Source organism: Lithobates pipiens, unplaced genomic scaffold (genome assembly GCF_037356315.1).
Source record: "Lithobates pipiens isolate NorthernLeopardFrog02 unplaced genomic scaffold, aLitPip1_a1.2 Scaffold_18, whole genome shotgun sequence".
Classification (NCBI taxonomy): Eukaryota; Metazoa; Chordata; class Amphibia; order Anura; family Ranidae; genus Lithobates; species Lithobates pipiens.
In genome coordinates, this window is record NW_027507758.1 from 325,092,995 (window position 1) to 325,105,730 (window position 12,736).

The 12,736-nt window shown below is 45.5% G+C and overlaps 1 protein-coding gene across 3 annotated transcripts in view; it reads left to right on the forward strand.

Moving 5' to 3' along the window:
• Positions 1-12,736, forward strand: part of SNX14 (sorting nexin 14) — a 154,164-nt gene that overhangs the window by 60,491 nt on the left and 80,937 nt on the right. For all 3 annotated transcript variants that reach the window (XM_077487303.1, XM_077487302.1, XM_077487304.1), the window contains exons 10-11: positions 12,398-12,442; positions 12,541-12,621. In XM_077487303.1, coding sequence (XP_077343429.1) covers positions 12,398-12,442; positions 12,541-12,621 — 126 coding nt within the window. The remainder of the gene's footprint in view (positions 1-12,397; positions 12,443-12,540; positions 12,622-12,736) is intronic.

Here is a 12,736-nt window from a genome sequence, read left to right on the forward strand (position 1 = left end):
CCTTAATGGTACCCCTCAAAGCCCCTGCTCTCCAGAGTGATCTCCTGCCAATTGGGACAAGCTCTGACTATTCCCTACCTCAATAAGGACCTGCATTCTTAGTGTCCCACTTTTTTATACCTGCTATCTTTTGGAGCATTGGCACTTCTGATCAGCCTAGTGCTTTTTCCTGGCATCCCCATTGTGGAATGCTCAAGCGACCTCCTGTGAAGAGACAGCTTTGTGGATCCTTGCAGTCAGCATTTTTGGAGGTCATTGCTGGAGGATTCTGATCCCTGGATATTCAGCAGGCAGAACACACCAGTTTTCCTGCAGAAGGTATCCTCTGGCAGAAACAGAATATGTTTTGATGACTTCATGGGACCTGTCCACTTGGGGACAGGGCCTCCTTCTTTGGCAGATTTGCTGGCTCTTGATGAAGGTTCTTCAGATTCCTTTCCTTGTTCTGTCCTTAATGCTTTTAGCGGTAGTGGAAAGTTTCCTACCACCACAGCTGAGGCTTCCCTGGAAGGTTGTTCTTTAGCAGGATCCTTCTAGAGTGTCCTATTGACAACTTTTATGGGCTGTGTCTATTAGCTTCAACTTCACTGCTTTCTGTTGATTCCCAGTCTGGGTCTTGGGTCTCACTTCAATTCCTTTCCAAACCTAGTGGGCTACTTCCCATGCCTGCAACCCCTACAGTCACGTTGACATTGTGGTATAGAGCCCATAAGTTGTTTGGTGGAGTCAGGAGTGTATGCACAGGGCTTTGCTTGGTAAGTCTCACCTAGAGAAATTGGTTGTCTAGCCAGACCACCTCTTCTTCAGTCACTAAGTTTTCCCTCCTTTGATTCTTGAGGGCCATGGCATAAATGCTTTTGGACCTTCCTAGGTAGACCAATTTGGTCTTGTTCACCCACACAACCACAGGGAGAACAAACAATCTGTGTGCAGGTAATATCCAGGTTTGGATTTGAACCAAGGACTCTACTGCTGCAAGGAATAACTGTTAACCACTAAGACATTGTGCTGCCCAAGGTTGTGGGTCTGGTCTTCCCTTCATGGGGATCCACCTGGTTTTGGTGGATTTTGAGTGATCATCTTTTTTTTGTAGCTCAGGTTTGGTGCTCTTTTTGTGTAGAGTCATTCCCTCTGGTGGTGACATTTCTTCTAAGTTTTGAGCATCAGGTTGATTCTCTATGCTCTCCCTCTGGCTGTGTTGGCGGGTTCCCGAATCTGGTAGGGGGCTTGGCCTGATCCAATTTAGAGTGGACCTTTGTTCTTCTGGTGCCTCCAGGGCTGAAGGCAGTCCTTTCGTTTTCTTGTTGGGCTTGTTAGGGATGAGCCGAACACCCCCCCCGGTTCGGTTTGCAGCAGAACACGCGAACAGACAAAAAAATGTGTTTGAATGCGCAAACACCATTAAAGTCTATGGGACACGAACATGAAAAATCAAAAGTGCTCATTTTAAAGGCTTATATGCAAGTTATTGTCATAAAAAGTGTTTGGGAACCTGGGTCCTACCCCAGGGGACATGTATCAATGCAAAAAAACTGAAATTTTTTCGGGAGCAGTGATTTTAATAATGCTTAAAGTGAAACAATAAAAGTAAAATATTCCTTTAAATTTCATACCTGGGGGTGTCTATAGTATGCCTGTAAAGTGGCGCATGTTTCCCATGTTTAGAATAGTCCGACAGCAAAATGACATTTCTAAAGGAAAAAAAGTAATTTAAAAGTACTCGCAGCTATAATGAATTGTCGGTCCTGGCAATACACATAAGTCATTAAAAAAAACGGCATGGGATTCTCCACAGTTCATTATTACCAGACTCTTCTGGTCTGCTATGAATATTAAGGAGAACCCTGAACCAAAATGTAAAAAAAAAATAAGGGCAACCCCGTGCCAATTTTTTTTTTTTTTAATTCCGTGGGGGTCCCCCTTAAAATTCATACCAGACCCTTCAGGTCTTGCATGGATTTTAATGGGTACCCAGCGCCAAAATGTAAAAAAAAAAATGGTGTGGTGGTCCCCCCAAAAATCCAAACCAGACCCTAATCCGAGCACGCAACCTGGCAGGTCACAGGAAAAGAGGGGAGGGGTGAAAGAGCGTCCCCAACCGTACCAAACCGCATGCCCTCATCATGGGGAGGGTGCTTTGGGGTAGCCAAAGCACCGTGTCCTCATGTTGATGGGGACAAGGGCCTCATCCCCACAACCCTTGCCCTGTGGTTGTGGGGGTCTGCGGGCGGGGGGCTTATCGGAATCTGGAAGCCCCCTTTAACAAGGAGACTCCCCAGATCCCGGCCTCCCCCCCCCTTGTTAAATGGTAACGGGGTACAAATGTACCCTTACCATTTCACAAAAAAGTTTGAAAATGGTAAAAATGACATGAAATGGCTTGGGACAAGCTACCCCAAAGCACACTCCCCATGTTGAGGGCATGCAGCCTGGTACGGTTCAGGAGGGAGGGCGCTCTATCTTCCCTCCCTATTTTTCTGTGGCCTGTCAGGGTGCGTGCTCAGATAAGGGTCTGGTATGGAATTTTTGGGGGGACCCCACGCCATTTTATTTTTAAAGTTTGGCGCAGGGTTCCCCTTAAAAACATGCTATGGATTTTGAGGGTGACCCCCCCCCCCCCACGCCATTTTAAAAAAAAATTGGCACGGGGGTTCCCCTTAATATCCATACCAGACCTGAAGGGCCTGGTATGGAATTTGGGGGGACCCCCACGCATTATTATTTTTGTTCAGAATTCGCCTTAATATTCATACCAGACCTAAAGGGTCTGGTGATGGACTGTGGGGAATCCCATGCTGTTTTTTTCAATTACTTTTATGTGTATTGCCAGGACCCAACAAATCATTATAGCCACGAGTACTTTTAAATTACCTTTTTCCTTTTAGAAATCTTTTGGTCTCGGACTGTTCTAAACACGGGAAACGTGCCACTTTACAAGAATACTATAGACACCCCCCAGGTACGAAATTGAAAGGAATATTTCACTTTTATTGTTTACTTTAAGCATTATTAAAGTCACTACTCCCGAAAAAATTGACATTTTTAAAACTTTTTTTTTTGCATTGATACATGTCCCCTGGGGCAGGACCCGGGTTCCCAAACACTTTTTATAATGCATATAAGCCTTTAAAATTAGCACTTGATTTCTCCCATAGACTTTTAAAGGGTGTTCCGCAACTTTCGAATTTGCAGCGAACATCCCAAATTGTTTGTTATTCGGCGAACATCGGGCTCATCCCTATTAGCTGTTCCTGTTCTGTAGCCCACTCCCAAAGTTTACTTTTTGAATGTCTGGACAGTATTTAAGGTCTTGTGTCCCTTGATAGATGAGAAAGAGAAAATCAGATTTTCGTACTTACCGTAAAACCATCTTTAGGCGAATTATTGGTCCCACTCTTCTGTTTAGATTCATGCTCTTGGTACTACAAACTGAGCCATGCTGGGTGGTAGAAAAGGGATTGTTCTGAGGCCACCCTACAATATTTTTATTTTTTTGTGCTGGTCAGTGTCCAGTGCTCTCTGTAAGCAGTAGTATCCCCCAACAGTATCTGCACTTCTGTGTTGCCCAATGGACTTTAAGAAATGGATTTTAAGAGAAGTAAATTATAAAGGTATATTGGCTATATATTGAACATATGCCCCTAGAGTGTTAATTATACTGTGTTTATGAATATTATGTTTCATCAATTTAAATTAGCATTGCTGAAGGATTGTTTACTATTGATAACTTCACTTTGTAAGTTGTTCTTACCTAATTAAAAGAAAACTACATGTTTATTAAATATTATAGATTAAACACCAGTATCTTTCCCTACAGTTTATGGAAAAAATGCCAATTTGATGGGTTACTTTTACAAAAAAATAAATCCTGCATCCAGCAGCATGGCCAAGTCATGTGCTTGCATTTGCATCATCTGTAAACTGTATTTCCCAAATGGCCACCAGAGGGTGACATTTACATACAGAAGATCTGCTCTACATCAAGCTCAATGTAAAATCTGTCTTCCAGGAGCAGATATCTCAGAGCTCCGCAGGATGTGCTAGAAGCCAAGAAGGGAAAAGCTTTGTTCTACTTTTCAATCATATTATAATATAAACGTATTTTTTAAATTAAATGTGTTAGAAGCTCAACGTGTAATGAACAGTTTACTCTCATAGGCCATAGACGATGTGCAATAATGGAAGAGCAGTTTACTGTGTATGCTCATGACTTTTTCACTCTTGTGTGGAGATGTGAGTTTTTCTGTTTTCTGTGGGCATTGTTCATATTGCAATGCAGGTGGCAGCTGCAGAGAATCAATGTGCATAAAATGCAACATGTCTGTCTGCACCGTTGTGCTACTTTCTGTCACATCCTACGTTTCTATGCACTGCAGAAGAGCTTTGTGGCATTTCAGTAAAGTTAAACCATGCCTCATGTTGTAAAAACGTAAGGCACCATCTCCTGCAGTCCACCTAGCACAGACCTTAGCCATTTCTGTAGTGTAAACCAGCTCTTAAAAATGGAAATAACCTATTGATTTAACAGTTTCCCCAAATCATTACTTTCAAGCCATGTTTATGGACTTCCACAGTTGCTGGTGTGTGTATGTCAGCACTCAACTTTTAGGACCTCAAGTGACTGATGTCATAGTTGATCACATATGCAGCACCATGACAACTGGAGCTTTATATAGAGGCCCTCATGGACCAGTCTTTGGCTGTAAGGGAAAGAATGGTTTAGTTCCACTTTAATGCCCAACTCCAATTTCAAGTTTTCTTGCATCTTTGTGAATATCTCCCTCTTTTAATAAACATGCACAAAACAAATGGGTGCCAAACCATAAGGTACTCCATAAAAAATGGCTCATAATTGGACCACAATATTGCCAACATGTCTCAGGGGCAACAATCCCTCCCTCCACCCCCTTTTTTTTTATTATTAAACAGGTAATGTTTATTGAACATTATTGCAGAGATTACAATCACAGTGGCATACACCGAACATTCAAAAGGTGTTGCGTCATAACCATAACAATAGATAAGAAACATTTCTCCATTACAGTAGCCATTATGAATCACTGCCAAGGAAAGTCCTAACATTGACATATTATTTACTGTAATATTACATCAAATTCCCTCATCACACGTGGCAGCCTCCTGCAGCCATTTATCCCATATTCTATGATATTTTGCTGGGCAACCCCTATTTTTATATAAGAATTTTTTGTATGGGAGCGTAAAATTAACTTCCCGTTTCCAGTCCTCAACCCGGGGTGGAAGGGGCCTCATCCACTGTCTAGCTATCACTTTTCGCACAGAAAACAAGGTTTCCTGCAGGAAAGTGTTAGTAATTTTATCTAATACGTCAGGAAATATCCCTAGTAGACAGGGTTTGGGGTCGAGAGCCAAGGGCGAGCCCATAACATCATGTAGAAATGACACTACTTGTTTCCAAAGTTCCTGTAGTTTGGGGCAAGACCATATAAGATGGAAGAACGTCCCAGTCTCTAGAGTACACATCGGGCAGAGCACAGATTGATTCGTATTATATTTGGCGGTCCTGAGGGGGGTGAGGTATGCTTTATGCACTATGTAGATCTGAGAAAGCCTGTCTTGGAGCCTAGGGGACACCATCTTGCACGTCTCCAGAGCCTCCTCCCACTCCTCATCCGTCAGTTCACCCACATCGCCCTCCCAGCGGGACTTCAGAGCATACGCTAGTCTCGCCGAGACGGGGGCCGTAAGCATACCATAAAAGCATGAGATAAGCTTTTTGGGATCAGTATCCTTCACTATGGCGACAATAGGATTGGGAGCAGGCCGAGGCAATGACTGCGGAAACTGTGCTCCAAGTGCATGTTGAACCTGTAGGTATTGATATAGCATAGTGTTTGGAATACCAAATTCCTCCTGTAGCGCCTGAAACGTTTTAATAGTACCATGGTGAATCAGGTGATGCAGGTAGTATATTCCCCTCGATACCCATAACTGAACACCCTGGATCTTTTGAAGTTCCGGCAGTTGTTTGTTATGCCAAAGTGGGGTATAGTCATTTGGTGATGTAACATTCAGTTTAGTGGATGCCAGATCCCAAATCCTTCTGTAATGAAAAAGCATGGAGTGTTTACCTGGCTCCCCAACAGAGCTCCCCGCCCCCGTCGAGATAGCAGCTATCGGATCATCTGCAATTTGTGCCCAAGTAGGGCAGAGAAGGGTAAGAAAACGTTGTTTATCAGTCTTGTCTACATGAAAAAGCTGAGACAGTTGTGAGGCAACATAGTAATGGTTTAGATCTGGAAGAGCCATGCCCCCCATATCAGTCGGGCTTTTCAAAGCCTGCCAAGCAAGCTTGTGTCTATTATTCCCCCATACAAAGGGCCTAAGGAGACTTTCAAGGGATTTAAAATATTTCAGTGGCAAATATACCGGGGCATGCCACAACACATACATTAGTTTAGGTAATAGGACCATTTTAATCAGATTAACGCGCCCCCAAACCCCAAGGGGGAGGCGAGACCAGGCCTGAATCTTGGTACGCACCAGGGAGAATAATGGTTCTACATTCAGCGCAGTGTAATCTGCTGGATTCCTAGAGACATATACCCCCAGATACTTAATAGTGCCAACTCGCTGAAGAGGCAGACTGGCCTGAGATTCTGACTGTGGAAAACTGTCAATAGGTAAAATTTGGGATTTTTCCCAGTTTATACGGAGACCGGAAAAGCTACCAAACCACTCTATCATGTGTAGGGCCTTTGCGAGGGAAGGGCCCGAGTCCGCCAGGTATAGCAACGTGTCATCAGCGTATTGACTGATTTTTTCGGTTAGTCGACCCATCGTCAGTCCCCCAATCGCGGGGTCCGCACGAATCGATACCGCTAAAGGTTCAGCAGCCAAGGCATATAGTAGCAGGGACAGTGGGCACCCCTGTCTGGTACCCCTACTAAGGCCAAACGCCCGGGAAGACCACCCATTCGCCACCACCTTAGCCGTTGGGCGATGATACAGCAGCCTCACCCACCGGATAAAGTTCGGGCCAAAGCCGTATCCCGCTAGACACTTCCACAAGTACTCCCATTCCACTGAGTCAAATGCCTTAGCCGTGTCAAGTGCCACTACCACACGCTCACCCACCGCCTCATGTGTTGCCTGTAGATTTATAAAAAGCCTGCGTAGATTGAACGACGTATTCCGCCCCGGCATAAAGCCCGCCTGGTCAGCCTGAATCAGGCTAAGGATCACTTCGTTCAACCTAGTAGCGAGTATTTTAGCTAAAATCTTAATATCTACCTGCAATAGGGAGATTGGGCGGTATGATTCCGGGAAACCCGGATCTTTTCCAGGTTTGGGAATCAAAACTATCGTTGCCTCTCTCATGGACGGAGGCAATGTCAGTGTATCAAAAAGATTCCCGTAGAGGGCGAGAAGCCTAGGCGCCAGCACGTCTTGGTATCGGGAATAAAATTCAATGGGAAGACCATCTGACCCCGGTGACTTGGATTTTGCAAATTCCGCAATAGCACCTACTATTTCATCGGTGGTCAGGGGAGCCTCCAGAGCCTGCACCTGTTCCTCCGTAACTTGGGGGAAGGGAAACCTGCGTCAAAAAGCTGTCCATCGGAGTGGTGTCGTCTGAGACTGTAGTGGTGTATAAGTCTGCAAAAAAGTCTCAAAATCTAGCTGTCACCTCGGGAGGGTCCGTGATCATTGTATCACCCTGACCCCGCAAAGAAATAACAACCGGGGGCCTGTCTTCCCTGTGCACCAAATATGCTAGTAATTTACCAGCTCTCTCCCCAGATTCAAAATATTTTTGTTTGGTAAAAAAAAAGTTTCTGTCGGGCCTTGTCTTGGTGCAGCTGGGAAACCACTCTCGACTGTAGTCTAAGTGCGTCAGCGTTTGCCGTAGACGGGTCATCTATGTAGGTGCGTTCCCTGGAGCTCAAATCTGCCTCAGCCTCAATAATGACAGTAGCCGAGTCAGCTTTGAGCCTATTAATGTGGGCAGTCAGCACCGATCGAGCGTGTAATTTAAATGTATCCCACACTGCTGGAACTGAGGCCGTGTGGTCATTATCCTCAAAATTTTTTATCCACTCCGCCTCAATAGTGTCATCTTCGGGTAATAATGTCAGCCAGAACGGATTTAGCCGCCACGCCTGTGGAGGCCTACCCAGGGGTACGTCAAGCACTACAGAGTAGGGGCTGTGGTCCGAAAGTAGTCTGGGGCAGAACAATACTTCCCTGAGTCTGGGAGTGAGTTGCTTAGATATTAGTATAAAATCAATACGGGAGAGAGAACCATGTGTGGGTGAGAAGCATGAATACTCCTTCTTTTGAGGGAATTTGTGTCTCCAAGTGTCCACAAGATGAACGGTGGTTATAAGCCTGGACAACCTAGTGGTCCCAGCTTGCCCCATCATCAACTCGGGGGGCTTGAGCCTATCCAGGGAAGGGTTAAGCGTAGTGTTGAAATCCCCCAGCCAGATAACAGGAACCGCCGGATGTCTGGACATAAAAGACAGTCCCTCTACAACTAGCGTCATGGTAAATGGAGGGGGGATATAAAAGGCCATAATAAGGTAGGGTTCCCCATACAATTTAGCATGTAGAAAAACAAACCTGCCCTGTGAGTCAGTAAGAATTTCACAAAGTTCAAACTGGACAGACTTAGCTACAAGTACCGAAACCCCCCTCGAATGAGACGAGTAGGTGGAATGAAATGCCCACCCAATCCAAGGGCGTTTAAGGGCCATCTGCAGTCCACCCTCCACATGCGTCTCAACTAGCACCATCACTTCCGCCCTTTGCTTTTTGAGGAACATGAAGGCTGCCGCGCGCTTAATTTTATCGCGCAGGCCCCTCACGTTCCAGGTAAGAAACCGTATAGATGCCATAAAGATTCATATAAAGTAATAAGTGCAGTCGGCTTACCCCCTAACAGTCCTCCTATAAACGCACCCCAATACAGTTGTGCTTGATCAAGCCCAAACAGGGGCTGCATAGGCAGTAGTGGTAAAAAACATTCAGTAAAAGCAACACTTAGTTCAGATACATACTTCGATATATTTATAGTAATCTTCTGCATAGAAACCCTAACCAAACCACCCCCCTCCCCCCACCCTACCCTGCACCAACCCCAACTTGTGCGGGCATATTCCCTGAAAAACCAAACATGTCTGGCTGGGAAAACCAGTTTCATTAAATCAATAAAAAGGTTTAGAACAATAAGTCTGAAAGAGGGTCACGGCCACCGGTACCAGAGGGCAAGGCAAAGCAGAGCCCCCTGTATAACAGCACACAGTGGTGACCCGGGTAAATAGGCAAAAGTGTCAGTTGCTGTCCAGTCCCAGTGATCAGCTCCCTCATAACAAGAAGAAGTCCCAGCAGACAATGGAGCAGTGTTCCGCTGCACCGTGCAATTAGACCGTAGGCCTAACATGTCTCCCCTTGCTCCGGGAGAAAAAAGAAGAAAGAGAAAAAAAAATGGAAAACCAAAATTGTTGAAACAAAACAAACAGGTATGTATTGCAGAAAAGGTCCCCCAACAGGGACACTAAGAAAAAAGGGAAAAAGTTGATCCATTAACGTTGACACCATCAGCAGGCGCAAATGTCCCAGAATCGGAAAGTTCAGCAGATTTCAAAGTAGAAAAGGGCATAAAGGTAACATACGCCTCAGATGCAAGCACCCTGGCGATAATAGAGCAGCAAATAGAGATCAGGCAACCTGCCACAGTTCCAGGACACCAGGGGAGAAACAAAAAAAGGTGTTAGCTCACACGTCCCAAAGGGTCTCAGGCAGCTCCATCTTGAGGCACTCTGCGTTCCAGCCATGCTATGACCTCTCTGGGTTGTTCAAAGAAGAGCGCCCGGTCTCCTGCCTCCACCCTGAGGCGTGCTGGGAATAGCATAGAGTATTTCACTTGCTGTGCACGTAGTAATCGTTTTGCCTCCATGAAACTCTGTCGGCGTTTCTGGACGTCCGTGGAAAAATCAGGGAAGATTGCAACTTTAGTATTGCCCACAGGGATATTACCCTTTTCCCGAGCCATGCGGAGGGCAGCATCTCTGTCCTTATAATTCAGGAGTTTTGCAATAAAGGTGCGTGGTGGTGCACCCTGAGGTGGAGGCCTGGCAGGCATACGATGCGCGCGTTCAACCGCCAGCATGGGGGAAAAAGACTCTCGGCCATAGGTACTTATCAGCAATTGTTCCAGAAAAGTTGTGGGGTCCTTACCTTCAGCCCCCTCCGGAAGACCAATCAATCGGATGTTGCATCTGCGTATGCGATTTTCCATTTCGTCCTGTTTAGCAATCAGGAGATCTATTTGCTTCTGCATGTGGTCGGCATCATTTTGCAGTGGTGGGAGAGCGTCTTCCACATTACTGATACGGGTCTCAGTGTCCCTTACCCGGTCACGCAGTTTCTGAAAGTCCTGCCTCAATAAAGATATGTCCGTTTGCACTTCCTCAATTTGGGATGTAAGGGACGTGCGGCACAATGTAATGGCTTCAAGAAGCCTGTCCGTGTCTCCCGCCACACGCGGCCCTCCCGGCTCCTCCGCGCCGCCATTTTCCTCCTCCTCCTCACTCACATGTCGGCGGTATTGTGACAACCGCGCCGCCGCCGATTGTCGGGATTTCGAGGGAGACATATGTGCCGGAATGGAGGGACGCCTGCCAGACGTGTTTAGGTGAGTATCGGTGCTGTGGTGTCACAGGATCAGCGTGGGAGACAGGATTCCTCGGCGGAGCTCCGGAGACACGCGTCCTACTCCATGCAAGGTCAGGCCACGCACCCCCCCTCCACCCCCTTAAACACACACCTTTTCATCAGGGTACAAAAGAAACAACATAGAAAAATAAGATCTTGTGTCCATATATAAATTTAAAAAACCATATGAAAGATGTGCCATTTCATAATGCACCATAAAAGACATTGGAGGATTAGCAAAATTTGTAGGATGAAATTACATTTCATAACATAGACCAGTGGTCTCCAAACTGTGACCTGGGGGGGGGGGGGGGGGGGGTGGATGCGACCTTTTTCTAGTCTTTATCTGGCCCTTGGGCCACTATACCCCACCACTGACACGAGACATTCTTTTATCAACTGACATCAACACTGGGGCATGTTTTCTGTCACTGACACCAATAATGATGCACTATTCTTCCCAATGTTAGCAGTGATGGGGCACTATTCTTCCCAACGATGCCAACGTAGGGCACTATTCCTCCCAAGGATACCAACGATGGGGCACTATTCCTCCCAACGATTGTAGAATATTCCTCCCTAGAATACCAACAATGGGGCACTATTCCTCCCAACAATGCCAACGACGGGCCACTATTTCTCCCAAGGATACCAACAATGGGGCATTATTCCTCCCAAGGATACCAATGATGGGGCATTATTACTCCCCAAGGATACCAATGATGGGGCACTATTCCTCTCAACAATGGGGCATTATTACTCCCACTGTTACCAGTGATGGGGCATTATTCCTCCCAACTATGAGGCACTATTCCTCTTAAGGATACCTAAGTGAAAATGTCCAAATTGGGCCCAATTAGCCATTTCCCCTCCCCGATGTCATTTGACTGATTAGTGTTACAAGGTCTCAGGTGTGAATGGGGAGAACCCAAACAAGGCCCTTTTGGAATGCCGACAGCAGCCACCCCGAGCCTGTTCTAAACTCGAATGGTATTGTGTATATATAATGGATTTTTTTTTTATACTAGTAATGGTGGTGAGCAGCAACTTATAATGGGACTGTGATAGTAATCTGACACTTTTTACACTTTGTGGGAACCAGTGACTAGAATACATTGATCAGTGCCAAAAATATACACTGTCACTGTAGTGATGAGACTGGCTGGGAAGGGATTAACATCTAGGGCAATCAAAAGGTTAAATGTGTGTCTAACAGTGCTTGGTGCATTCACTGTGTGCTGTTTTTATTAAGAGATGTGCCAGTTTTTATTTACAGAGCTCTGTCCTGTCATCCTCTACGCTGATCAGCGGATGCCAGCGGTCAGTCACTGGCTGGCACCCGCTGATCGGCTTGTGCTGTGACTAAGCACAGCACATTTGGTGCGCCAGGCAGCATGCACGCGCCCCCTACCCAGCAATGCTGGATCACATACTAGATATGTGATCCAGTGCCGGATAGCTGCCCTACTCCTATGTGAGGCGGTCGACGTGTAATATCCCAAAGCAATCTCATAGAAAACTGCTTTCAAATGGTGTGGACATAATGGCTCGTGTCATAACGGGAACAGGAGTCCTTCTGCCATGACACACTTGTAGAAGAGGGTGGTCTTAATATAAAATATAGGAATGGCAATTCATACATAGACCCAATTAAATTCTTTTGAATGTTCTTTAGTTAATATTTCCTTATTTTCTCTAGGATAATGTGAATCGCTTGCTACTCCTTTTCATGGATAAAAACCCTGTAAGTGTTTTCTCTAGCAATAATTTGTGGGAAGTTTTTGTTAAGATTGCAATGTCAGTAACTTGTGATAATGAACATCTCATTTTTATTTTATGCAGCCTGAACAAGCAACAGAACCAGCCTCTAATTTAGTTGCATTTCTGCAAAAGTTTGCTGAGCCAATGAATAGGAATCCCTCGGTATGTGCCATGCTCCCTATGTTTCTAGTTTTAATAATTTTTCTGTGTCATCTTTGTGAGTTTCTTGAGAGCCACAAGAGAGTCCATATAAGAGGGTTTGTGCAGGGCTAAATAG